This window comes from Pimephales promelas, chromosome 8, assembly GCF_988280905.1.
Source record: "Pimephales promelas chromosome 8, fPimPro1.hap1.1, whole genome shotgun sequence".
NCBI classification, from domain to species: Eukaryota; Metazoa; Chordata; class Actinopteri; order Cypriniformes; family Leuciscidae; genus Pimephales; species Pimephales promelas.
Genome location: NC_142776.1, coordinates 33274655 through 33301089, shown reverse-complemented (window position 1 = coordinate 33301089; position 26435 = coordinate 33274655). Strand labels below are relative to the sequence as shown.

At 37.5% G+C, this 26435-nt stretch overlaps 1 protein-coding gene across 4 annotated transcripts; it reads right to left on the bottom strand.

The window, feature by feature from the left end:
• Window positions 1-447: 447 nt before the first annotated feature.
• On the bottom strand, window positions 448-26435 carry phc2b (polyhomeotic homolog 2b (Drosophila)). Of its 4 annotated transcripts, XM_089134407.1 has the most exons (16): window positions 19786-20128; window positions 16010-16259; window positions 13636-13794; window positions 13484-13561; window positions 13178-13339; window positions 12692-12841; window positions 11655-11937; window positions 9471-9578; window positions 7403-7761; window positions 7158-7317; window positions 4086-4294; window positions 3716-3848; window positions 3286-3406; window positions 2971-3097; window positions 2569-2845; window positions 448-1549 (listed from the first exon to the last, which is right to left on the bottom strand). In XM_089134407.1, exons 1-16 carry the CDS (start codon window positions 19833-19835, stop codon window positions 1395-1397), a joined length of 2781 nt encoding a protein of 926 aa, XP_088990533.1. In that variant the 5' UTR covers window positions 19836-20128; the 3' UTR covers window positions 448-1394. The 4 variants fall into 4 exon arrangements, with proteins under 4 accessions (XP_088990533.1, XP_039548906.2, XP_039548903.2 ...); XM_039692972.2 differs by lacking the exons at window positions 9471-9578; window positions 19786-20128 and adding an exon at window positions 26318-26435; XM_039692969.2 differs by lacking the exon at window positions 9471-9578 and having other exon boundaries at window positions 19786-20122.

The window sequence follows — 26435 nt, the reverse complement described above, 5'->3', positions numbered from 1 at the left end:
AGAAGCCACCAAAAATCATTTTGACTCATATTAGTTTAAAATGGGATACATATCATTAAGATAATATTAAACTGCATGGCATTTTATTCACAGACAAAGCTTAAGCCTATGGTCCTAAACTAAAATGTTTGAGCTGATGGCAAGTTAAACTGACATATCTTAAAATGTCAGTGTCATTGTTTTGTCTAGATGCACAAGTGGATTTGTTTCAAGGCACGTTTATAAATTACTTAAATTGAACTAAATTACTAAATCCTTATCCTGGCTTAATCTAAGCCTTGTTTGTGAAACCAGGCCTATATGTTTTAGATGTGTTTTAGGTGGGTAATTTGTTTTCTAATCAATGTGATGAAAAAATGAGTGCGGAATATATAAATGAATGAATGAATAAAGCTGTGAAAGCAGTTAAGGTGAAAAACAAGAAATGAAACAAGTTTTTTCCTTAAAAATGTTATATTACAAATTTCATTTATCTGATAAATACAGGCATTTCACAAAGCATTGTACTAAAAAAAACACAACCCATCATCACAATCATTTCTAGCAACATACAATAACAAATTTGGGCACAGTTAAAACCAAACATAGTGTCATTCCCAATATCCAAGACAAATACAATTGAATGTGCATCTCAAAACCAGAGTGTACAGACACACATTGAATAAGGCGCCGTTGACGGGATTTGTTCAAACTGGATCCCTTCCTTTAGCTTGTATCGGTGTTTAGGTTCAACGCTGAAAATTCTGTTACTGTGCTTCTGTTATTCAAGTCTTCTCAAAGTAAAGGTGAAAGTGAAATAGCACCAGTTTGTTGTGATTCAACTCTGTTACAAATACTCAAACACACAGGTAAGAATAATTTACTTAAACATATGTATACTGTACAAAAGCATCTGGCATGTACAATAAGACAAAATCATACCTGAAAACAACAAATGTACATTCCACAGATATCTGGGCCAAAATGTGGGATTGTGAAACCACACGATAGTTTTACTTCTGTTTGGACTGCAATGTTGTTATACGTACATACATAATCCAAATATGTTTTTCTAATCACCGGCACAACTAGTTAAGTCGAGTGATCTGCGAGTCCCAGTCAGAATTGAATTCCAAATCACTGATTCATAATGCCTTTCATTTGGTATAAGTCACTATTTGTGCGGATCTTCATAGGTAGTCGGGTCATTTTCTGTTCCAAGCTGAATTTACTTCAGTTCTTCTCTTGAGGAGGTGCAGTTTTGGGCTTTGCCCAATTTTTTTTAAATAAAGTTTTTAGTTATTAATTTTTTTGTTTAAAAAATGTTGTAGTGCAGTTTGGGGTGCTGTAGTCACTAGGTCAAGTTTAAGTGACATCTGAGGACACATACTCATACACTTACTGCCTTTTTAAGGCTAGGAATCTTTCAGCATGTTTATGCGAGCGAAGATCTTGAGGGCGGGTCCTAATTTAATATTCATGGCACTCATTAGGTGGTCTTCTTTCAGTAGCAGCATGGCCTGTCCATCAATCTCCTGAGCACGAAACTCATCCGCAATCTCACGGCAACCTAATTGTGAAATCACAAAAAAATTGCATCATTAAATAGCATTTATGTAACTACAGTACATTTATTGACTTTATTTGTTGAAAACCACATTGTTATGAAATATTACAATTTAAAATATAACAGTTTTCTATTTTAATATATTTTAAAGTATAATTTATTCCTGTGACGGCAAAGCTGAATTTTCAACAGCCAGTCTTCAGTGTCGCATAGTCCTTCAGAAATCATTCTTATATGATGATTTGGATTTGCTGATCATGAATCATTTCATATTATTACCAATATTGAAAATAGCTGTGCTGCTTAATATTTTTGTGGACATTTTATTTTTTCAGGATTCTTTGTAGGAGACAAAGTTTAAAACAGCATTTGTTTGACACTGTATTATTTTTGTAACAATGTAAAAGTCTTTACTGTCACTTTTGATAGCCCGAGACACACCAATCCATCGTCTAAGAACTAGCGGCGTCGACTGTGTTATCACCTCTCGTCGGCTGCGTCTCGACCAAAAAGCAGCGCAAGAACACACCAAAAAGAATATATGCGGCTGTCAACTAGTAAATATCCATCTATATAACCAGGTATCTATTTTCGTCATCAAACTGAAACTAGGGCTGTGTCCGAAATCGCCCCCTATTCCCTTAAAAACGACACTATTTCAGGGGACAGCCATGTAGTGGTGTCCGAAACCATAGTGGACGTTATTGAGTGCACTCATTCAATCCCACAATGCACTGCAATAACAAGTCTACAATCAATGTACTTGCTAAGTGGCTAGAGAAAACCCATAATGTCCTGTGAGAGTCACACATCAAATGAATTCAAGAATCTTTTTTATTCTGATGCACTAACTTTTTTGCTAAGCTGAACAGCCAATCAGAGTTCTCTCTCACACCAACAGCCTAACGGCGATTCAATTTTTTTTTATTGTACCAACACCAAACATTTAAACTGTGTGTGTGTGTGTGTGTGTGTGTGTGTGTGTGTGTGTGTGTGTATAAATATGATGAAAAGCCACATACCTGGCAAAGAGCAGATGAACTCAAACACTTCTTGCACATTCCATTTGGTGGGGTCGCATGGTAGGAAGTGCTGACTGAGGAGAGGAAGCTCTTCTGGATCATTACCAGAGACCCCACCCTGAGAAACGACTGGGCCAGAACTGGCTGCAGAGAGCGGGGAGGTCGCTTCCTCATAACTGGAGATATCTGAACAGGGGCTGGACTCTCCTTGACTAGGCTGAGATTGGAGGGGTGAGGATATAGATTCTCCCTGAGATTGCTGAGATACAGAGAGCCGCTGGAGGAATCAAGAATAAAAGAGATGATATGCATGCACTAAAATGAGGTAATAACACAGATAGGATGATTTACCGCTATATATTAATACAAAAACATTGTGAGTAGATTATAGTAGCTGTTCACCTGCTTCTTGGCCTCCCTGCCTCTGGGACCATGAGACCTTCTCCTTCTCCACTGATTTATCTGATTGGTTGTTTTAGTTCTGTCGGGGTGGAACAGACCAACCCTCTTCGTGCAACTAACACTGTACCTGATCAAGAGTGTTGCATGTTAGCATATAGATAAAACTACTGCACATCACAACAACATGTTATTAGTTCTCATTTTGGGAGCAGCTATATCTCATAAGTTCCTAAATGAACCCATACAGCTTTAAGCATGCATTGCATTTCTAGATATTTTCACTAAAACATTATTAAAAAGTTTTGAATCTCTAACCTTTTAGCACAGACCATGGAACAGAAGCGTTTCGAACGTTTGAACTTGTAGGCAAAATCAACCCATCCACAGAGCTCACATGTGAGCTTGGGCTCCTCTGATTCCTCCTGAATTCTTGTGTCTGATGAAAAATGATAAAGTATTAATTTACAGTTTATTAATGACTAGCAGAAACAATGTTTCCTTGTAATCTTTGGATGGTGCAATGCTAATATTGTTGCCGCACCTTTATTGCACAGTTTCAGTCGTAAAGTTCACAAACAGGAAATTCCAATCATCTTTCATCACGAATGCATAATGATGCTCTTATGTTCATAACAGTGCATGTTTTCAATCTTTCAAAACTTCACCCCGTCACTTAAAAAGATCATGCCTCTGAAAAATAGCCGTGGGCTGCAGGATGTTTGAATCTGCTAAGTGAAATGTGTACCTTGTTGTCCAGCCTCCTCCATGTCTGAGTTGGTGGCACTGAGGGAATTGCTGCTGGCTGTTTTCTCTGGATCTGAGGGAAGCTGTGTGTCTGGTTTCTTGGGGCTGTCGGCCTGCACCGGAGGTCTCTCCACCTGACAATACAGTATTCAAAAGTGACGATGTCATGGCGATTACTGTACCTGTGGACACCTTCAACTGACAATATTGTTTCTACAGTTAAGTTTGGTGTTGTAAAAATCAGGACAATTTACTAACATACAAAGAAATACATGATGCTGAAAATAAATACGTCATTATTTAATAATAATAAGCGATGATGAATAATGAATGATGTACAAATTACAATTCTTATTTTTATTACAACTCACAGGGAATGGTTCAGCTCCCTCCTGGATAACAAAACCCTCTATGACATGCGTGAGGACGTGAGGCTTCACTATGGCTTGAGGTGGCTTGTTCTCGCCGTTTTGTACCACACTTCCTGTCACAGCTGCCGGAGGGGGCTCGTTTGAGGCTGCCGAGGTCATGGTCGATGTCACCGGTGCTCCCGTGGGGTCCCGGGCTGTCTCCACAGAGCCTGGAAGAAAAGAAACAAAGCATCAACCCATCACCATAGCAACCACAACAACATCAGCAGCACAAATATCAGCGGCCGCCAATGTTGGAAAGCCTGGAAAAGACAGCTGCCAGAAATAAAATACAAAGAGTGAGTTTATAAAATAACTTACAAACGTTTAAGGAATAGTTAAGCCAAATATTGACGGAAAATAATAGCTGTCTAAGATGTTTATGATCATGTTTTAAGTTTTAAGCGTTTTATTTCTTCTATGAAACACTAAGGGAGATCTTCAGTATCATATTCATAAAAAGCGACTATATGAATATTTTAATGAAGACCAGTCAAGTGAAAAAATTTAAGAAAAAAAAAAAGAAGTCAAGTGACACTTGAGAAACAATGGCGTTTGACATCAAAGATGTGTCCAACTAGAGGTGCACCATAGTGGTGACTTACTGTACCAGGTCCTCCTTGAAATTGGGTCTCCATTAGGACCCCAAGCGAATCCATTAGCTCAAATTACTTTTAATGGGTACTTCTTTAGCACCTGATTACAATTCCTACAAAATTATGCCATTATAAAATTATAATAACCATTAATGTCTGTGTTAATTAGCCTATGTACTAGCATAGCATACAGATACCCAAATTATCCTGATAGCTTAGTATATAAACTTATTTGCCCTACAACTTGCCCTACATGACAATCATCTTTAATATAATTATCATGTTTAAAATTACTTAAGTGTCCAAATATTTCAGTTATAAAAGTAATATAACAACGTTTAATTGCTCACTTAATTGATTATTATTATTATGATAATTAACAGTTACTCAAGTGAAATAAACTTTCATTTTGTTTTATTATGCACTATATCGTAACCTAGACCCGATTTAGAGAGAGGACCTGATTTGTCATAACAAGCGCCATTTTTAATTTGAACGTAACTTCCTGTCAACGGTTTTGAGCAGAGGAGAAGAGTATTATCAGTCAATAACGACTGCAATTTCATTCTGTTCCTCACACAAAGCTATCTGATAGCTTCAAAATACTTTAAATAGTAAAGTATGAACTACTTTTACGACGTTTTTAATGTTATCCACTATCAAGCTGCCAAATGACCACTGCCAGTAGACCACATCTACAGTTCACTGAAGAAAGGAAATGAAACGTCATGAAAAGGGTAAGTAAATTATTAGATTTTTGTGTTAACTATTACTTGAAGAAACATCCCGTTTTTCACCGTTACTAAAACAAAGAACTAAAATACATCTCTCCTGTTGTTCACACAAGACGCGTCACTGCGTTCAGTCTGCTGTAGTGTATGGTCCCTGTAGCTACGCACCAGACTGACGTCAGTTGCGTCGCGTTTTAAGAGAGCGTGAAGTCTACACAGATCTCCGCAGCACTTTTTTAAAGCCCACTGACCAAAACTACAGGCATCACAACACAATACAAACTGTAGCTTACCGACGAAGAGCAATAAGAAGTCATTTCCCACAGGGGCGCTCTTCAATTCCGTCTCTAAACACGGGGGGAGCCTCATTCCCACACGCCTGTAACACTGATATCTACGACAGAATATCAGGCTCCGCCACGCGTGCGATTCTACTACGCAACATGCAGTGTGCGCAGCTCCTTTTCAATGCTCCACTCCCACGCACGAGCACTGCACATTCTGCCAGGAGGCGGTTCAGTCTTTCCCTGGATGGCAGCAGCCTCAAGTGGCAGGTCACATGACTCCGGAGTGGTTCAAGACTTTATTCAGCCCATGGGCATAATCTGGAGCCAGGAAAGCACCCTAGACTAAACTAAAACCAGTTTCTGACTGATTCGGCAGCAAGGCTATTAGTTGTGCCTTCTGGCGGTCAAGGAAGTCTAGAGTCATGTGACTCAGTTCTTGTTCATATTACTGTAACGTTACATGGGAATAGCACGCCACCCTCTTCTCTTTTAGCAAATCTGGTTCACCATGTGGACGTCCAAAGCCCTGTATTTTAAATGCAGCAGTTATTCTTTAAAATAAAGTCGATGGATGTGCATACGTGTAACTGGATTTTAATCGGTGTGAAATATATATATATATATATATATATATATATATATATATATATATATATTAGGGTTGGCCCGGTATCCATTCATACGCCCCAGTTTGATTTAATTCTCAATTTGATTCAATTAATAATTTTCACCACAAAAAAAAAGCCCATGAATAAAATAGTTATTGTTTTTGACCCATGTATTCTTGTATTGTAATAAAAAACGTTGACACCTGTGAAATTTCACAATTCTCCTATCCAATTTCAACACCACTGCTAAGACTACAAATTAATATCAATTTCAACCATTTAAATACAAATTAACAGTCATTAATAAAAGAAAATAATAATTTTCAGGTTTTTCCAGGTTGGTCTTTAACAGTAGTTTTCAGGTACAGAAATTGAATAAAGTAATCAAAGATTGGTTTGTGGCTTTTGAAAACCGATATTGAATCGACAAAAAAAAAAAATGATTCATCGTTAAAAAAAAAAGTTTTTTCCTAGCCCTATATTAGCCTGTATAATATAATAATATTATTATTATTACTTTTTTATTAGGCTATATATATATATATATATATATATATATATATATATATATATATATATATATATATATTAATAATACATATTAATAACAATTCATATAAACTTAAAAAAACATATTGTTATAAAAAGATGGATAATGTTTTCATGAATGATTTGGGGTCTTGCGCTCTAGTAATCATCATCTCTGTAGTGATCTCTTAAATGTGTCTATTGTTTATACACTGTACCTTGATTATCAAACAAAAACTATATTTGAACATTTTAAAATTTAAACTCTTTTTGGCCACTATACCTTGTGTTTGAGATGTAGCGTTAACAGTGTCATCTTTGGATTGTTCCAGGAGGTCAGTGCCTTGGGTCTCAGTGGATGGTTGCATTTGTACTGGTGGGCAGATCTCTCTTACCACCAAAGAGGTGGGCTTCTCCTTGTCATCCTGAGCCAGTCTTGAAGCCTAAATAGGATAAAAGTAGTTAGTTGCTTTAGAAATGTATACAATCTTTAATCGACAATATGGCTCTAGTAAGGGAGGCCCTTACCTGGCTTTGTGCCGGTTGGATTTGGAGATTGATGGCTGTCAGTTGGACCGGTTGAGCTTTAGCATGGGCCAGCCCAATGTTTGAGCCGTGCTGGCCAACTGCATGGTGGCTTATAGTCGAATGGAAGATGGTGGCGTGTTGACATTGAGTGGATCCCTGGTTGTGAAGTACTGGTCTGGGTAAAACCGGAATGATCCCTGTTACAGATGAGGTCTGGGCGGAGCACTGTTGGTGGGGCTGGACGGAGGCGGTCTGCAGTAACTGAGGCTGGGCTCTAGAGGTGGCTGGGGCTTGGGGTTGAATGACGAACTGTTGCGGTTGCTGCTTAATCAGGGCCTGCGGCTGGATTTGGGCATACGCTGGAAGGACAAACACTTAGCCTATTACATACGCATACCATTTCACATGACTACACATAGGTAAAACGACAGTAACATTGTATGGAACTTCATACATTTAGACATTTTCGTTTAAGCCAGCATAGGTAAATACAGTTTCATTCAGGTAAAGTCACGGGTATCCCATCACTGAAAAAAACTTTTTTCACTTTTTAGTAAATTTACAAATTTACTTGGAATATGGAATTAAGTAAACTTTACAGAAAATAAGTAATTTTAACTTGTAAAAGGTTAGCTGGTGAAAGGTTGATTAATATAGATTTAGTTGAAATTTCCTTTGCCTTTGCATCACATTTCCCTAAAACAATAATATTGAATTTTATTAGTCATTTATAGTATGTGCTTTACTTAGATCATCCAAGTAATTTATATTACATCATTTCAGATGTTAAGCATCATGTGAATGCAAAGACCTCAATACTTGGTAGACAATTACACAATGGCGGTAACATTTGATGGGTCGTTTTTGTGTTTGAAAAATTGTTCAAAAATTTACTCGAAATGTCACAAAATGGCAAGTTACTAATACTGACAACAAAAATCAATGATAAAATAGTGTAAATGCAGCTGAAAACCAGTGAAATAATGAACCTCATTAAGTATTCAAGGTCCAGTGCATGATGGGAACCCCAGTATCAGAATAGTTGAGTAATTTTTACTTAATTTTATTGAGTTGATATTTACACTTTAATTTCTACTCACTTGAATTAAGTACTGATATGGAATTTACTTAGTTTTTTAATTCTTGCCTGAACTAACTTTTTTCATGTAAATTACATTGTTTTTTGTTTGTTTGTTTTTTTCAGTAGTATTTACTTCACCAAAAAGTCATTTTTTTATAGTGCACAGTTATTGAAAATGTCAGGAAATTTTAAAATTGTGTTTTCCAGTCATTTGTATAGTCAATATGCTGTTTTTTGTTTGATAGATCAAATAATGCTCTTGTAAAAGTAACGTACTTGCAAGCAATTAAGGAATTCTGATTTGTAAGCAAATTCATTTGAATTAGTTCTTTTCAATGAATCAATTTCAAAATATTTAAAAATCCATTTTATTGATTAATTTGTGAATCGGCCTGAATATATTATTCTGTAAAATTATTATCCTGTGAATCACGCATCAAACATCTGAAAAGTTCATGGAAAAGCCATGTTAGTTCATTGGTCAACTTGTTTATTTATTCCTTTCGTATTTTTTTATTTGATTTGATTTATTCAGCGATCTTCTATCATTAGTCGCTGTGCTTGGCTTTTCCAGTGCAACTTCTGCATCCAGGACAACGGCAGGAGTTTAAAATTGTGATTAGGTATTTGACTGGAGGACTTGCAGGAAAGTGTGTTAATTTAATCTCAGCAGGAGAACATTCAAACAGAAAAATCTTAAAGAGTTGGGCACGTTGAGATCACAACCTCAAAAATGTATGAGCGGTAGGAATCAGAAAAACTCAAACTGGCTGAAAAGTTAGCGGGTGATTTTAATGTTTATATACAGTATGCGTGTCTGTGTTTTGTCACATGAAATGCATATGTGAAGCAGACGGCAGGAACAAATACAGTGTTTCTTTAAAACTCTTAATAGCAAACAGAAAAGGTTCAGTGTGGGAATGTTCTTCCATCTAATGTGAATAGTGTGGGATGGTGGGTTCAGATGACTCAATCCTCTGTTCTCACTTTCTCTTACTCTTTCTTTCTTCCGGATGTTCAGAATAAGGAGTTGATGAGTTATTCCCTGCAGAGCGCAACCCTGGAAAACCCCGAAATTTCCTGCCGAACATTCAGCTTTATGCAAAGCCACACAACCCATAAAACAATCACATATGCTGTACCTTTTCTCACATGTTGGGCCAAATTCGATCTCTTAAATATCTTTTTACAGCAATGAGATTAAATGAGAGCGAATAGAGACTCTTGCTTTTCCTGAGATTAGACCCCAGTAATCTGGCACGAGTTTCCATAGAGTTTAGGAAGAGATCAACATCTCAAACTGTTCTCCGCTTAATGTTTCCTGCTATGAAGATAAATCTTTGAGCAAGGTTTTCTACAATAAGTACTTTTCACTTTAGTATTTTGAGTGCATAGCAGCAGAATGTTAATGTCTATGGCTCTTTCTTTCCTGCTTTTAACAAGCCCTCTAGTGTTTGTTTTCAATGGATAGTTTCAAGAATTAGTATCAACAACATAGAGAGTTCATTACTCTTAATATAAACTGCTTTTTACTGGTTTAGACTTTACCAGTTCCAAAACAAAAGCATGGTGTGAAATCTCACAAGATTACACCCAAGAAAATAGTATTTAAATAAATAAATAAATCTACAATCAAATCTCTTTCCAATACCCACGTTCACATTATTTTTAATCTAATATTCAGATTTTAAAAACATTAGAACATTTCTTTAAAGCAAACTGGCATGGTTCAGCTAGGAGGATAATAGCCAATGATGACTTTCCAGATCTGTGAATATCATTAATGCACAAGGGGAAAACCAAGCATCACATCAGCTCTCTGGAGCACACTGCCATGGAAACTACATCCCAACACACACATCAGGTGGCTTGTTACCCTTCCTCTGCACTGAAGCTCTAACCTCTCAAACATACTTGTTCAAGCTTTATTCATTCTGTTATTTGTGTACACAGTGGCATACATCTTGACCTGCAAATGATCACGGACATACTAGGATGTAAAAGAAACATGGCTCTCCATCCAGCTCTCTCTCTCTCTCTCTCTCTCTCTCTCTCTCTCTCTCTCTCTCTCTCTCTCTCTCTCTCTCTCTCTATTTCTTTCTTTCTTTCTTGAGTTTTTTATGTGAATGCACAAATGTAGCTAACCAGGGTCAAAAAATTACTTTTTGCATACAGTAGGCTATACTGAGAGAATTGGACGTGAAAATATATTTTACACTTTAAAATATACACAATCGCAATCTCAATCGCAAAACGCAATCTACAGTGCGTTTTTACTTTTGGTGTAAAAAATATATTTTTTTAAAATATACTCCTTTTTTGGATTTAATTTGGTCACATAAAAAAAAAAAAACTCCTAAAAGCCTGTTTTTACTTCACTTGACCTGTGCTAATTTTTTTTACCCTGGAGCTACTGGAGATTCTTTCTTCTGTTGTAGAAAATCAGAGGCTTTTTTGTATCTTCTACCAAAGCATAACTAAAAACATAGGATATTCCCTACTCCCTACCAGCCTCGGCACGCCCAGGAACCTGCTTCTAAATGTGCGGGATAATTGCCCTGTGTGAGCTGTTATGATTAGAGGCCAGTGGAATGATGGATGGCTTGCATGTCAGATGTTGATTGGCACTGAAAGAAAGACTCATCTGAGAAAGTGTGTGCCCTTCAAAGGCCACGTATGCATTAATGCATTTGAGCATAAGCCATGCAGGACAAATGTAGCCTGGGGTGGATTTCTCCCTTCTTTGGTACTTAGTGTGTGTGATGGACTGACAAGCGAATTTGGATCAGAGTGCATATGTCAGAAAACATTCCTGTTGAAGTGACTTGAACCTTTCAGTTTGTTCCAAGACCCAATGTGCACACGCAACATTTTCTGGGCAAAATGAGCTTGACAGAGATCAAATATCATCCAAATTGAGAGACAAAACTAAAACTAAGTGTACTTGCTGTCTTTGTGGAGAATAGCTGTGTGAAATTGAGGGGAACTGACTTCTTTGTTGCAAAGAAATGCCTCAGAATCATGATGATAGTTTATAGAAAATCTAATATCATTTCTTTGCTGCTGCATACTGTTGTTACTGAATGCAATGGCATTCAGACCTTTTTAAGTTTGACTTGAGTGTCCCAAAAATTTGGGGTCACTGTATTGGCCATATGGGTTTGAGTTTACCTGGTGCGATTGAGGTATGTGAAGAGGTGACATTACGACTCATGTTAACTGCTTTCATCTCTGTTTGTCCCTCCTCTTCCTTCTTCGCTCCACCAGGGGAAGAAGTGTTCAAGTTGCCTTTCCCGGCACCAGTGCCTGAGCTGGAAGCACTCTGGCTGGGTGTCTTGACCAGCGGGGTGGGCTGAATGGAGATAGGGGTCTGCTTTAAACTCAGTGCATGGAGGCCTGTGGCCTGAGAGGTGGAAGACGCCCCCTGATGGTTTCGTAGGGCAAGGTTCTGCACCTATGAAAGTCATAATGTCAATAAATGTTTGAATTCAAATATATTAAAAACATTTGAGTTGTTGTAATATTTGAAAAATAAATATTTTGCTTATTTTTTTACCTAGATGATCCGAAAGTAATGTGTAAATAATACCTATTGGAATTTCTAGTATAATTTGAAGCCAATTATAATGATCTAATCCTAATGTGATCAAATAAGAATCTTAAAAATCTATCTACTACATAAACTGGATTTTTTTTTAATTAATTTATTCCTAAAATGGTATTGAATGGATATTCAATCTGTTCATCGAATAAAGCGGTCATGTCTCTTCAGAAAATTTGGTCTAAACCACTCAATTCGTATGGATTAGTTTTACAATCTCTTTGGCTGAAATAACCCTTTAATATTTATTTGAATATTTATGGAATTTTACTATTATTAGTATTGCATTGGACATCTACAGGCTTTTTCCTGATGTCCTACAGGAGCATTATATCCTTTTGAAAAACATAAAAGGTGTTCTTCTAAATATAAAATGTAGTTTTTGTGTTGTGCTGTATTGGAATCTTTTAGGATTATTTCCCTTTGAAAGCAATTCTAATTAAGTGTCTACTGAATGAATATTTTGTACAGTAAATTGAATGGCTTCACATTATAATTGAAATACCAAGTAATCTGTATTAGGATTTTTGTCAAGACATCAACAATTGTATGAGTGCTTCTTCAATAAGATATTTGGATGTGCATGTATTACAGTATATGTGTGCACCTGTGCAGAGGCAGACTGTGTGTTATTGGTTGCATTAGTGTCAGATTGTAGAGCAGTTACTGTAGCAGTTGGAGCCAGGATCAGCTGAGAGGACAGAGGGACGGCTCGGCCCAGACTCCTGGCTACATGCACAAGATTACTCTGTTGAGCCTAAAATAATCACACATTAACATGCTCATTATTCGTTAAATGTTTATTGACCTTTTTAAGTACATTATGATAATTTGAATTCTCATTTCACTTTTAGGAATTATGCTTATTTCACACTTGTTCGTTTTGCTTGGTTAAAAAAATATATATACATATATATATTGGCTTTTTCCTAAAGGCATAGAGATTTATTCACAACCTGATTTGTTAAAAAAAAGGTCAAATATTGTATAAAACCAATTATTGGTGGCCTAATTTAGCTATATTTCTGGCATATATAAGAATCTTCACATATATGAAAGACTCTTGTGTTTGTGAATATACAGGTGTGCTCACCATCTGTGCCCGCAGGTACATTTGAGCTTGGCTGGCTGTCAGGGTGGAGCTTGAGGTGTTGCCTAGCAACACTGCTTGCTGAGAGATCCCAGAGGGGGCGGAGTTTACGTTCTGGGCACGACTGATCAGCTGAGCAGCGGCAGGGGATGTTGTTAAATTAATCTGTGGGAATAAGAGAGACAAGAGTTGTGACATAAGCAGCCTGAATGTTGTCACATGCAAAAACAGAGTATCATTAACCAGTACAAGATCTTGACGTTACTATACAGGCATATGTGTAGTGGATGCATCCAAATAAAAGCATACTGTGGTCTGTGATGGTCCACTTTGGGTAGATGAGGTCCCATTTTGGTTTGAACTCTGCCTGCCGGCTGCTAAACTGGCCTGAGAGGGAGAAAACATGGCAGTCAGACAGTGTATTTGTGTGCATTATGCTTCTGTCTTGCATGCTAAGCGACCTGCTGCACTGCTGCGAGGCTCTGGAGCTGTGCTGTGCTGAGGTGCTGCTGCTGCAGGGCTGCTGTTTGCAGCATCAGATGCTGCTGTTGAGCTGCGTACATCTGCTGTAGGTACTGCGCCGCTGTGCTGGGCTGCCTGTTTAGGGCCTGCTGGATCACCTACCGTTCAAGAGAGACGGAGAAAGAGTGAGAAACCAGATTAAAGGTGCAGTAAGCGATTTCTGAGAAACCCTGTTGAAAGTGGATCGGACCGAGCACCACAAGTCAACACACTTGTAGCCAATCAGAAGTAAACGGGCGTGTCACTCATGTTGGGGGAGGAGAGAGAGTGAGCATAAAGCAGATTTGAAGATTAGAAAGAGAGATGGTTGAGAGATATTACAAAAGAGAAAAGGTGACAGGAATATCAAGATGGGTTATGATCAGACAAGAGCTTTAAGACCCGTGTTAATATTAGAAAAGCTTTCCAGCACTGGAGAGACCCAAGTGGGAAGGCCTGAAAATGGATGCAGAGGTTTCATTGTTTCTGCTCCATACGTAACATTGGATTTTGCTGTGTTTCACAGAACCGAGATCTGTACTCAGTTGTAATGTTAGCTAAAGGAACAACAGGACTGTTTTGAGTGTCATTGTTTGTCTGGTGCTGCTGTGCTGTTGGTGACTAACAACAATTTTCTTTTTTTTCTGTTTTTCCTTGTCGTTCTTTCGCCACTTTCTCTTCATCTATGATAATGCGACATCCACTCTTGCATTTTGGGGGCTGAGCAATGAAGGGAGGAGTGTGTTTATAGCTAATGAAGGGAGGAGTGTTTCTCAGAAATCGCTTACTGCACATTTAATATCTCAATTGCTTCACAATTGCTTTTTTTTCTTGAGAAATGACCTTGGTGATCTCACTTGTCAATATTGTCTCAAAATATTCTCAGATTTGCCTAGATACTAAAGTCTGCAATCAAAGTCAGAGAACTCAATGTGAACTCAACCATTCTCGTCAGTTTAATTTAAGACATGTCTACATTAGTTTTATAGCTTTGAACGCTTGCTGTCAACAATTGTTTACCATGTTTCTATTGCAGTAGAAACATCTGAGACAAAGCTGATACTCAAATCATAAATAGCTGCAAGTTGCAAGATGTGATTTTAGGCGATGTTGAATATTTGTAGGATTGTGCAATTCTAATCTTTTAATGTTCCTTGAGCAACCGTATTGTTTTGTTCCAGCATTTGTCTCCTCCTTTTGGTCAGAAAATTAACTGCAACAAGCATGAAAAATAGATATCTGAAATTGCTGTTTTTCACTTCCAATTTTGCTTTCAAGGTCAGCCTTGATGTTGAATATAATTACATTATCATAATATTAATTTAATACGAAGATATTTAATATTAACCACGGTATTACAAGGTGTGTTAATGCGCATATGCTAATGCATGAACTCTTGCAATAAAACTATTATACATTTGCAGGTCATTGTATAGTATAACAGTTACATTTTCTGACATTTATGTGTAATGCCACCTAAATATATACTTTTACATCCAATATAAACATTAACAATTTTGTATTGTGATACTGCAATAATAATGGTACTTAACAATGATTGCAAACCATTTGCACAAGAAATGAACACCTACCTATTTTAACAGTTGTTCTGTAATATTGATCTTGAGCTAGCATCCCATAATAACATATAAACAAGATTCCAAAATAGCTGAACAGATAGCAGACGTATTTCAGCATATGATGATGGTGTAGTAGATAAGTTCATCGGTCTTATCGGCTATAATATGTTCTGCTTCTGCTTGTCTCATCCTTTATGTCCTCAATGAACTGCCCACAACTGCACAGTTGCTAGGCAACAGGCATCCTGACCCCTGGTCTTGGTGTGAGTAAAAGTGCAGCCTGAACTGAGTTAAATGTTCATGCTGCTTGTATCTGATCATGCACTGTCTGATTTATATTGCCACAATTTTAAAGATGGAAATTTAGTTTTGTTTTGGACAATTAACTAAGGTCTTATCTATATAACATTCAGCTGAAATCTAGCACTACATTTACAAGTAGAGAGAGGCCAAAACCTGAGTCAATAATGAACCACCACATTCCACAAGCAGGGGAAAGATTGTCTGTCTATGAGGCGTGGAAATCTTCATTGTCTTTCCTCCTCAACCTGCCTTCCCTTCTCATAGACACACCAGCAGATGGCAGTATGGACTTAAAAGTCCAATAATTAAACCTTTTAGCAAGAAAAAGTGATGTCTGGTGCATTGCAGTGAGTGGATTATTACAAGAAAGATTGACAAAGAGAAAGGTGGGGTTTTTAAACATGAACACTGTACATTGTCTATATTTAAATTGATTGATTGTTTGACGCACCTGTACTGTCTGTCGGTCAGGTATGCCGCTGTAGACGGATATCTGTGGAACGGCCTGTCTTCCGCTGCTGGTGGAGCTGACAGTGCTGGCAGTGGAGGCACTGGTGGTGCCCGTGGAGTTTGTGGTGGAGGTACTGGTGCCCATAGTGCTGCTGGCACTGGAGGCCGGAGTGCTCTGCTCACCCTCCATTGTGCCGCCCCGATGTCTCACCTTTGACCCACGACCGCCCCGATGCCACACTCGACGTAAGCTGAGAGAGACAGAGAACAAGAGATTCTGTTACTAAAATCCTCTTCCGTAGTATAATACTTACAACAATGCTGTATGCAGGGATCCTCTCTGTCTATCTTTATAAAAACAAATGGTTGAGATTGAGGAGATACTGAAAAAAAAATAGCAATTTCTATAGCTGATAGTTATGAAATATGATGCGCTAACAAAAAGACTACCAGGGTAGTATCGTGTTTTTTGAACATACTTGGAGTATCATGTAAATCCCATGCTCTATATGGCAATCATTCTGTAGCATGTTAAATGGCAACCATGGTATTACCATTTGATACCATCACAGTACCTTTTATAAAGTTATATGCCTATTAAACGAGGGTGGAAGAGCAAAATACAAAAGCATAAGTGAATGGTCCAAGCTGGTAGCTTCATTCAGATACTGTACATTGCTGAAAATTACATTATAATTGCATTTGAGTTCATCCTGTCATTGTGTTACATTTCAGCAAATCTTTTTTTCAGCCGTCTCCAGTTACCACCAGATGAACAGCCAGGGAAGATGGATTAGAAGATGGTCAGGAGAAGAGTTTCCCGTGTCAAGATACGACACAAGCACCAGGTGAAAGGTTGCCAAACAAAACATTACTATTTTTTGGTTCAATTTGTTTTGTTTTTTTATATTATTAAAATATCCGGGTTCAATACTATCTAAGCTTGTTAGCAGGTTGTCGATTACCACAGATAATTTGAACTTAATTTCTTTTCCAATTACAGTAATACACTTACAATGGAAGTATAGAAATCTGGTATACTGTATACTGGGTATACTGTATACTGGGTCAAACCCAAATATTATGTACTAATATAAGACTGATGTAATAAAATCACTAAGTAACTGCAACTTTACATCCACATTTGATACCCAATGATGTACAAAACTTGCTATATCAGAAAGGACTTTTGTTTACCATTAAAAAAAATCCTTCCACATGAATTACATTGGTGATGCATAATCAGTTCATCCTCCTAGAAAAGTAGTCCCACTACATGCTTACAAGGCTATATAGACAACTTTAAAGTTCAAACAACACATTTTTGTACAGAAAAATGTGTTATTTGAAAGTTTTTTTTAAAACCTTGCTGATCCAAACTTTTGAACAGTAGTATTCAGATGATTCACACACACATGCATGTATATATTTAAGAAAATGTGTTATTCATATTTAAAATATTAATATTTATATAATATAGATTATGTAATTATATATATATATATATATATACAGAATTTAAGCGCAAATAATTCTGAAATATATACATGCATGCATAGGTATTTATATATATAAAATAACTATATACAGCACACACAAATATATTATGTAAACGCAGACTTTTATTTCGGATGCTATTAATCGCATTTAATTTTTGCACAGCCCATATATATATGGGCTGTGCAAAAATTAAATGCGTTTATATATATATAAACGCAGAGTTTTATTTCGGATGCTATTAATCGCATTTAATTTTTGCACAGCCCAAATCATATATATATGGGCTGTGCAAAAATTAAATGCGATTAATAGCATCCGAAATAAAAGTCTGCGTTTATATATATATGGGCTGTTCAAACATTTCAAACGTTTTTTAAAGAAATTTGTACTTTTATTCAGTAAGGATTCTTCAAATTGATCAAAAGTGACAGTAAAGACATTTATAATGTTACAAAATATTTCTTTTTCAGATCATTCTGTTCAATGTACCATGGTGTCCATTAAAAAAAAAATCAAACAGCACAACCATTTACAACTTTTATATTAAAAAGTGAAATATAGATCTAAAGAAATAGATACATTTCTTTAGATAACAGTTATTTTAAATGGTAATGTTTCACAATATTACTGTTTTTCAAAAACGTTTATGCCATTAAATTTTCCCGGATGTGTAACCGTATTAACTTCCATTGAAAGTGCATTACTCTAATAATAAGCCTGTTTTTATACAGAGTCTAACTCATTTTCTGTGGTAATCAACAGCATGCCACGGATGTGGTGAATAGAGCTTGTTTTTAACCTGAAACATAAAGTTGACATAAATATAAGTATCACAAGAGAGTCATATGCCTGTTCATCCCATCATACTAACATTAAGCATGTATTCAGGGCTATTGAATGAAAAATAAGTGTCTAAGCTGAGGGGTTACCCATCTAAATCTCTTCACTGGAGTTGCCATAGGCACTGTTGTTAAATGACTCTCCTATCCTTTCCTTTCCATCTTTTGGGGTTTGTTATTCAGGCATAGAAAGTGGTAATGGGATTGATATGGGGCACAGAAGGAGAACAAGTGTTGGGACGGAGGGGGGGGGGGGGTGGTCGTTTCAGAGGGGAAGTGTGGCATGGTTTCAATTATACTCATTTAATTACTCACACACGTGGTTGAGAGCCACTAACCCCACGCACTCTACACACACCCCCTTCCCAGCTACCCCAAATCTCCCCCCTTTTTACCCACAACAAACCATTATGCATCCCCCCTTTCAAGGTCTGTTATCACGCCAAGAGATGGTGTAATATCAGTGAGCCCTCCCCGTAAGCCATTTCCTGCGCTCCAAAGAACTAATGGAGTTGGGCATTGTAATTAGATCATCTAAATATAAGTCCTGAGCCTCATTAATATGCATTAATGGAAGGGCCATAGGGACATCTGAAAACATGGTAACAGAATTAGAATATTATTAAACGTTGTACAAAAACTGTTATTCGTTGAATTAAGCGTGCATAGTATTGTGGTCATGTGACTGAGCATACAGTTTGAAGCGAATGTATTGAGTAGTGTATAACACAAATTTAGCATACTACTCATATATATACAAGTATACTATACAATTGCTTCAAACTGCATGCTCAATGTCACATGACCACAATACTTTGCATGTTTAACTCAAGGAATAGACAGTTTTTTTCTTTTATTTGAATCCCATTTTGTTTAAAACATTGTTTTATTTGGGTATTTCATGCATTTAGAAAGTTTGCATAATACTAATCCATCACAACCTTTTCAGATGTTATGAGCAGTGTTCTATGGTAACACCAGAACGTGCTACGGTGGAAATGTGTTATGGAATCGCATCCATTCATGATTAAAGCCTGCTCTGTTCATATTTAGCAGCTGATTGGTTCTGCTAATGAGAGGGGAGCTGTTATGTTAAGTCCAAGTCCCGGGCCCCTCAGAGGCTTCCGGGCCAGCCAACCATACGCATCCCACCAATGAGAGGCTCTCTACTGCGTACAGTTTAATAACACAACTATTAAACACACTGTCACCTTTAGCAGAGCTAAAAATAAATCTGTCAGTAATTCCAAAACACAGAACTAACTAACAGAACATCCCAGGAGCAAGAAAAGTTAAAGGGGTGTTGGGTAAGATGGAAGGATGAGGATGGAAATGCATGACAGAAAACAAACATGCATGAATATGCATGCACTGAGAGATTTCAGAAACATCCAGGTTAGCCCAGGGCCCATCTCTCCGACAAAAACCCAGCTCCTACCTTTTCTGAGGGGCAGCACGAGCTCCGTTTGGCCCCGTGGTGAGCCCCATGCCTCAGGACCCTAATGCTTCTTTGTCTAGTGTGCGTTCTGCACCCCAATCCTGCCAGATCACTGCAAGCATCCACCGTCCCAGTCGCCAGGCACGGACACACACTCTCTTTCTCTCTCCCTGCTTCTCTCCATCTAACACACGCATGCGAGACACCCCCCGGTTCTGTGGTTTCCTAGCGACAGCCAACTGGGGGTGCCTTTTGGAGCCCTATTGCAGAGCTGTGTGCTGATTGGACAATTGGTTCTTCTCTAATGAGGGTGATGGTAATGATTTTTTATCCCCCTCTATAAGCACCACCAGCCCCCCCATTTCAGAATATTCACCGGTGATGATTTGTACCGCCAAAGCAGAGGAAATGGCCTGTCCCAGAAAAAAAAAAGACCTGGATGAAAATGTCATACTTTATATAGATATTTAGAAAAATAAACATAATTTTATCATTGTCACTTAAATCATTATTACTTTTGAAAATACTTAAGGTTAGGAATTTAAATCAACCCTTAAAGTTGAATATAAAAATATTGGTATGCAAGTCATCCCGAACTGTTTATGATTCAGACACCTTTGCATCCTGGAGAGTTTATTTTAGCTCACTGATTTTTACTTTAGTAGCCTACAAGACACACTAGCAACCACCTAGCAATGTCCCATAGCCCTCGATGGACTAGTATTAATGTAGAATACCTTATAAACCATAGATGAACCACATAGCAATCCACTGAAAATACCTTAGAAACAGCATAGCAACGCCCTAACAACACCCTGGAGCAAATAGCACTTTCAGTTTTAAGCAAATGTAATATTCTAGTAAAATTTATTTTTGTAATTAAAGGCAGTGCTAAAAAAACAACAAAGAAGAGACACAAAGCGCAGACGTGGTGATGTAGGAAAACGCTAGTTCTCACAGTCTTGGTTGATTAAGTGTTGTGTGCTGATGAAGCTGCCTCTTAATAATCAGCGATTAGTGCATCACTAAGCAAAGGGTAAATACCCCCAACTGCTGTGGCAATCACAGTCAAACCACACTGATGAGAAGTAGACCGCATGCAGCTGATGTGTTATTCAGATTTAAACAGCAGTATGGGAATAGCATTTTGGGTCCGGCTTAAATCAGGGCACAACAAAAGATGATTCTGGTCATTCTGAAGATGCTTTACTAATTTGAAAATATACATTCAAAGGGGGGACTTGTGACCTTGGAGGAGGAGATAAAAAACGCCACTGTCGTGAAGAGTAAATTAAGGCACTTATTGTGCAATACCTCTGGGCTGTGGTGTTCTGATATATATTCCTTCATCTATACGCTCATATAATATCACAATGATTGCGCACAGACGGGCATGGACGTCATTGATTGCCATCTTCTTATTAGCATATAGATTAGCTTCTGGTGGGGCTGGGTAAATTAAGGTGGAAGAAGGAAGGTTAAAGATGGAAAGAAGAGGATGAAACAAAGTAGGAAAAGTGGAAACAACATGAGGAGAATGGACGGATAGAGGAAGATTGGGAGCATTTTGTTGTTTGTTGTATGCAAGGGAGAACGGGGATATAGATGTCACACTTTTTTCTTTCCATTCTGTTCTTTGGGATTGTCATGTTGTTTATCACCTTACCTCCCTTTTCCATCGTCATTTCTACATGTGCTACATCCTTTCAGAAGACGGAGGATAGAAGGAATGAGAGTAAATGAGAAAAAGAAAAATATTGGAAGAGAAAGGAAAAGAGATGGACAGGAAAATCAAGAGGGACAGATGAGGATGAGGCTGTAAACTGGGATGGGATGGGGGTGCTGCTGTCTGTCTGGTCTGGGTCTGATCCATATTAGTTTCTCACTCCTCCACTCAGCATGAAATGAGTGGGGGGCAGGGAAATGAGGCGGGGGGTGGGCAGCCATCGTGAGCGAGGACAGATGCAAGAGCATTGAGAGATGGAGGAATGCTGATTTTATGGTGTCTCTCACATCACTAAATTTTTGACTCATTTAGCGCATGTTGTAAAAGTCCTAGTAAACCTCAGTCTAACTAGTCTGTTTGCTGTTATGTTGGCACTGGTTAATACTCGGATATATCATCAGTGAGGCTTTGTCCCAGGACTGTTTGATGGTGATTAGTGAGTCCACTAACCAATACAGATTTTTTTTTTTTCATTTTATACTCTTTTATTTTTCATTGCATTAAAATGTTTAATGCATATATTTTACATTTTCATTAAACACTTATTTTATATACTTTTTAATCTTTAATATATTTTATATATATTATCATTCATTTATAATAATTTTTATTTTATGCTATTTTTAAATGTATTACTTATTTACTTTGAAATCCTGGCTTTGAAATAAAAGTACAATATTTGAATAAGGGGGAAAAAATATTTTTTTATGAAACCCAATAAAGTACTATGATGAATATGATAAGTCCATCTGTATACTAAAGTAAACAGTAAGTCTGCACACCTAAGCTAATTTAATCGCTCACCACGTGTAACTTTTCGGCCCAAGCCCTTCATCAGACGTATACATCATCCATCTGTATACCAAACAATAAATATCAAACTGTCCTGTGTAACTAAATTGAAATCACACATCAGTACATATGCATTATTTTGCATTATTCAAATAAAAATGTATTTGTGTTTATTTGTTTGTTTTCAAAGCAGCTTTACAGAAAATCATGATGTTAATGTTTATAATATATTAATATCTTCATGTCTTATAGTAGCATTAAGCAGATTAGAACTGGGCGTTAATGTAGTTAACATTTTGCAACGATACAAGCAATCAGTAGTTGAGATATGCAAGTCATACTATATGGCTTGAACAACAAATCACAGCCAAAGAGCACTTGCAGGTTTCGGTGGGCTTTCTACTTGACTAATGGCAGTGTACCCCAGTGAACAGTCTCACCGTAACCCTCTTTCCATCCTGCTCTCTTTTCTTTCTCCTCTGAGACTCAGTTAATTGGTGTCCCTTTGGTACCCCATTCTGTGGCAGTAGAGCCGCTACGGCCCCAGACAGACATTCCCAAGTGACTTTCTTTCCCTCAGCAGAGCCGCAGCATCAATGCAGCGGAGATGGATTAACTCTCCCTGAGAAGGCTGTGAATATAGTACACTGATGATGACCACTAAGAGGAGGCCCCTCATACTTATTAATGGGAAGGAGGATATAAGTGTCAGTAATGAGCACCTCTGGAACCACAAACCTTATTATGATTGGTTGCCGTTGGTTGTTTGGTGTTCATTGATTTATTCTTTTATATGGCTATAGTTTTGTTTTCCTTCTTAGACATGCCAACATTTAAATTAAAAGTGCATTGTGAAATTTTTAGGAGGATCTGCTGACAGAAATGCAATATAATATACATAACTGTTTTCAGTGGTGTATAAAGACCTTACTTAATGAACCGTTATGTTTTTATTACCTTAGAATGAGCCATTTCTATCTACATACACCACAGGTCCCCTTACATTGAAATGCACCGACAAGTTTCAGTAGCCCTAAGCGGACAAACGCGTTTTGTAACCATGTTGTTCTTCATGCAAGGAAGCTAGCTAAAGTCAGCGAATAAAACACTGACACAATGATGAACAAGTAACAATAATATTCGCAATAACATATCCTTTCACTGAAAAATAAAGTAAACCTAATTTATCTTTGTAAAGAAACCTGCGGTCTCGGACTACGACATCTTTTCCTGTCGGCCACCCTAAATTTGGTTGGTTGCAGTTCGCAAGCTCACCACTAAAAATCACTCACTGCACCTTTAAAGGTGTGATTGTTTCCTTTTTTTTCTCTTCATTTCATTGGTTTAAAATCATGTATATGATACGTAGTAATAATATAGTAATTTTTAGAGTCAAGACTCAAGTTGTATTTTTCACTCTCATGAGGGCCAACATACTAAGATCACATGACCAACCAAAAACTCTTTCTTAGTAAACCCCCTGTTGTTGGTCATTTTTGTAGTAAATTCTGAAAACTGAACATTTTTGCTTTAAGTAAGTAATTTGTAGGAAAATTGTATAGCCACTGAATTTTTTTTTTTGTTACTAACTCTTAAAGGGTTAGTTCACAAAAATGAAAAATCTGTCATCAATTACTCACCCCCATGAGACTTTCGTTCAACTTCGGAATACAAATTATCATTTTTTTTATAAAATCTGAGAGATTTCTGTCACTCCATTGGCAGCTTCGCAACTACCACTTTGATGCTACAAAAATTACATAAAGAAACCGTAAAATCGAGCGGCTTGGTCCAAATTTTCTGAAGAGACTTGATCGCTTTATATGATGAACAGATTTTTCTTCAGAATTCAATTCATATGGGTTAATTTTACGATCTCTTTATTAAATTTTTCAAGCGTCAAAGTGGTAGTTGCGTAGCTGTCAATGGAGGGACAGAAAGCCCTCAGATTTCATCAAAAAGATCTTCATTTGTATTCCAAAGATGAACGAAAGCTTTACAGGTTTGAAACGCCATGAGGGTGAGTAATTAATGAAAGAATTTTCTAGGGCTGCAACAAACGATTATTTTGATAAGCGATTAATCTAGCGATTATTAGAAAGATTAATCGACTAATTGTCGATTATTTCCTGGCTAATCAGTAAGTTTGGAACGATTATTCAGCTTTTTCAATTAGTTAGTTATACATATTCATATTCTTACTATAATATAAAAAAAGAAAATCAGTTCAGCTTTTTCATTTTCATTTTGGGGTGAACTGTCCCTTTAAGCCAATGATTTTGGGCAAATCAAAGTGATCAAAGTGTTTTGAAAAACCAGCCTGTGTTCTTTGAGTGTAACATCTCTTTTTTTGAATGTCAGAATGCTACAAAGCAGAACACCTCTGTGGCTGGCCTGGAGAGTGTATACGTCAGCACAGGAACACACGTCTGTCAGTGACGCAGCCCACAGAGGACAACTAAACTTGTCAGTAAATCTGAGAGCATGTAAGTTACATTTCAACTTCTTTAATTAAGCTGGGAGTGAGATTGTATCTACCGGGACAACATGGACTAAAATTTTAGGCAGATAAACACGTTTATATGCACACTGAGGGATCCGTCTTTGACTCTGGGTTAAAACTGAGACACTCAAAGCCCTAATTCCTTCAAGTCTCCGGCACATTAGAGTAAGCGCACACTACCAGTCTCCCAGTGCAATTAACCTTCAGTCCCACTCACAAGAATTCTGGGTCACTGCACTAAGGAGGGAAGATGGTTTATTTAATAAAAGCACTTTAACAGACAGCTTGAGAAAAAGCTTCTGGATTAAAGGATAGATGGATCGGCAGACAGGCAGATTCTCTTACACAGACTGTATTTGCTATGACAAGCATCACTATTATTATTATTATTATTGTTGTTGTTATTACTAATATTAATTGTGTTATGGATATGAATGAAATGTTTTGTTGAGGAGAGGTGTACTATTAAAACGGACTTGAAATGGAATATAATAAAATATTTTGCAAATGATAAGAGCACAATCACAAAGTTTCAATGTAATCATGTAGATAATATTTCTCGCATAAATCCACCCAGCCTATAAAGGATCAAGAACATGCTAACATCATAGTAGTGAGTTTTGCATGGTGAAGAAGCACTCACATGTGATACTTTGATTCTAAATGTGTGATTTTACAGTCTAGATCACCGATTTTAGTCTCTTTAGAACACCAATTAGGACTCAAACAAAACTGTGCAGTCAGAGATTGATGGAAATGCTGAGGCAAGTGATGTCAATATACAAGTAGGACTTGGTTTGGAATGATTTGTGCTCTCGTTCGAACCCGGCTGTGCTGTTATTTGGCTGAATCACCGACTTGGAAGTACTAAAGACAAGAGCAGTTTGAATGCACACACGCACGCACATGTGTGCAATCATCCAATTGCACCGTGGTCTGGTGCACTAAATTCACATGGTATCCATTCTATATAATCTGGCCTAATGTGGGTCACACGGACTGCCAAGGGCACAATGACCCGTTCCTGACCCCAGATTCTACTCTGCATGGGCGTCTCAGATGCACATACTATACTTGGCGAGAAAAGAAATTAACCTTTAAAGGAAAATCCTTCAGATAATTGTTTTCATGTAAACAAAAACAGGTCCTGATAATCCCGATAACACTCCCATCGTTCTTCGAATTTGGAATGAATCTAAAGTAAAAAATGCATTCCAGAATTCCCAAGCTCATCTTAATACACAGGGATGGCAGGTTTTGTGTTACAAAAAAAGGATTGCTATCCTAATAAAAGTGTATTTTGCATACACAGGTTTGCCAAAAGCAGGCCAATGCCCTCACATCCACACTGTCGTTCCTCGAGCTGTCAGATGTGGATTGGCTTCTTTGAAACAGGTCTGGAAGCATGCAGTAAGAAAACAAACACATTCCCTCTCCCTAATTCCTTCCTACCTTGTTTAAGAACCACAAGAAGGAAGGAATTTCACAACATGCACATAAATAATGCCTACCTTACGCTTTGGCTTTGCCTTTCCTTCCTAGGATTGGATTACGTCCTGCTTTCCAGCTATCCTACACCATTTCTGGGTTGTGTTTGTGCTGTAAGCCTTACCGCAGAGCAGAGAGAGA

Excerpts from the sequence above, each read along its gene's own strand:
- phc2b (XM_089134407.1), bottom strand. The coding sequence starts at position 19,835 with ATGGGGCTCACCACGGGGCCAAACGGAGCTCGTGCTGCCCCTCAGAAA. Across the intron at positions 4,295-7,157 it reads CGCTACATCTCAAACACAAG|GCTCTGTGGAGACAGCCCGG; the intron begins GTATAGTGGCCA and ends CTTTTCTTCCAG. Across the intron at positions 3,098-3,285 it reads TCCATGGTCTGTGCTAAAAG|GTACAGTGTTAGTTGCACGA; the intron begins GTTAGAGATTCA and ends ACTCTTGATCAG.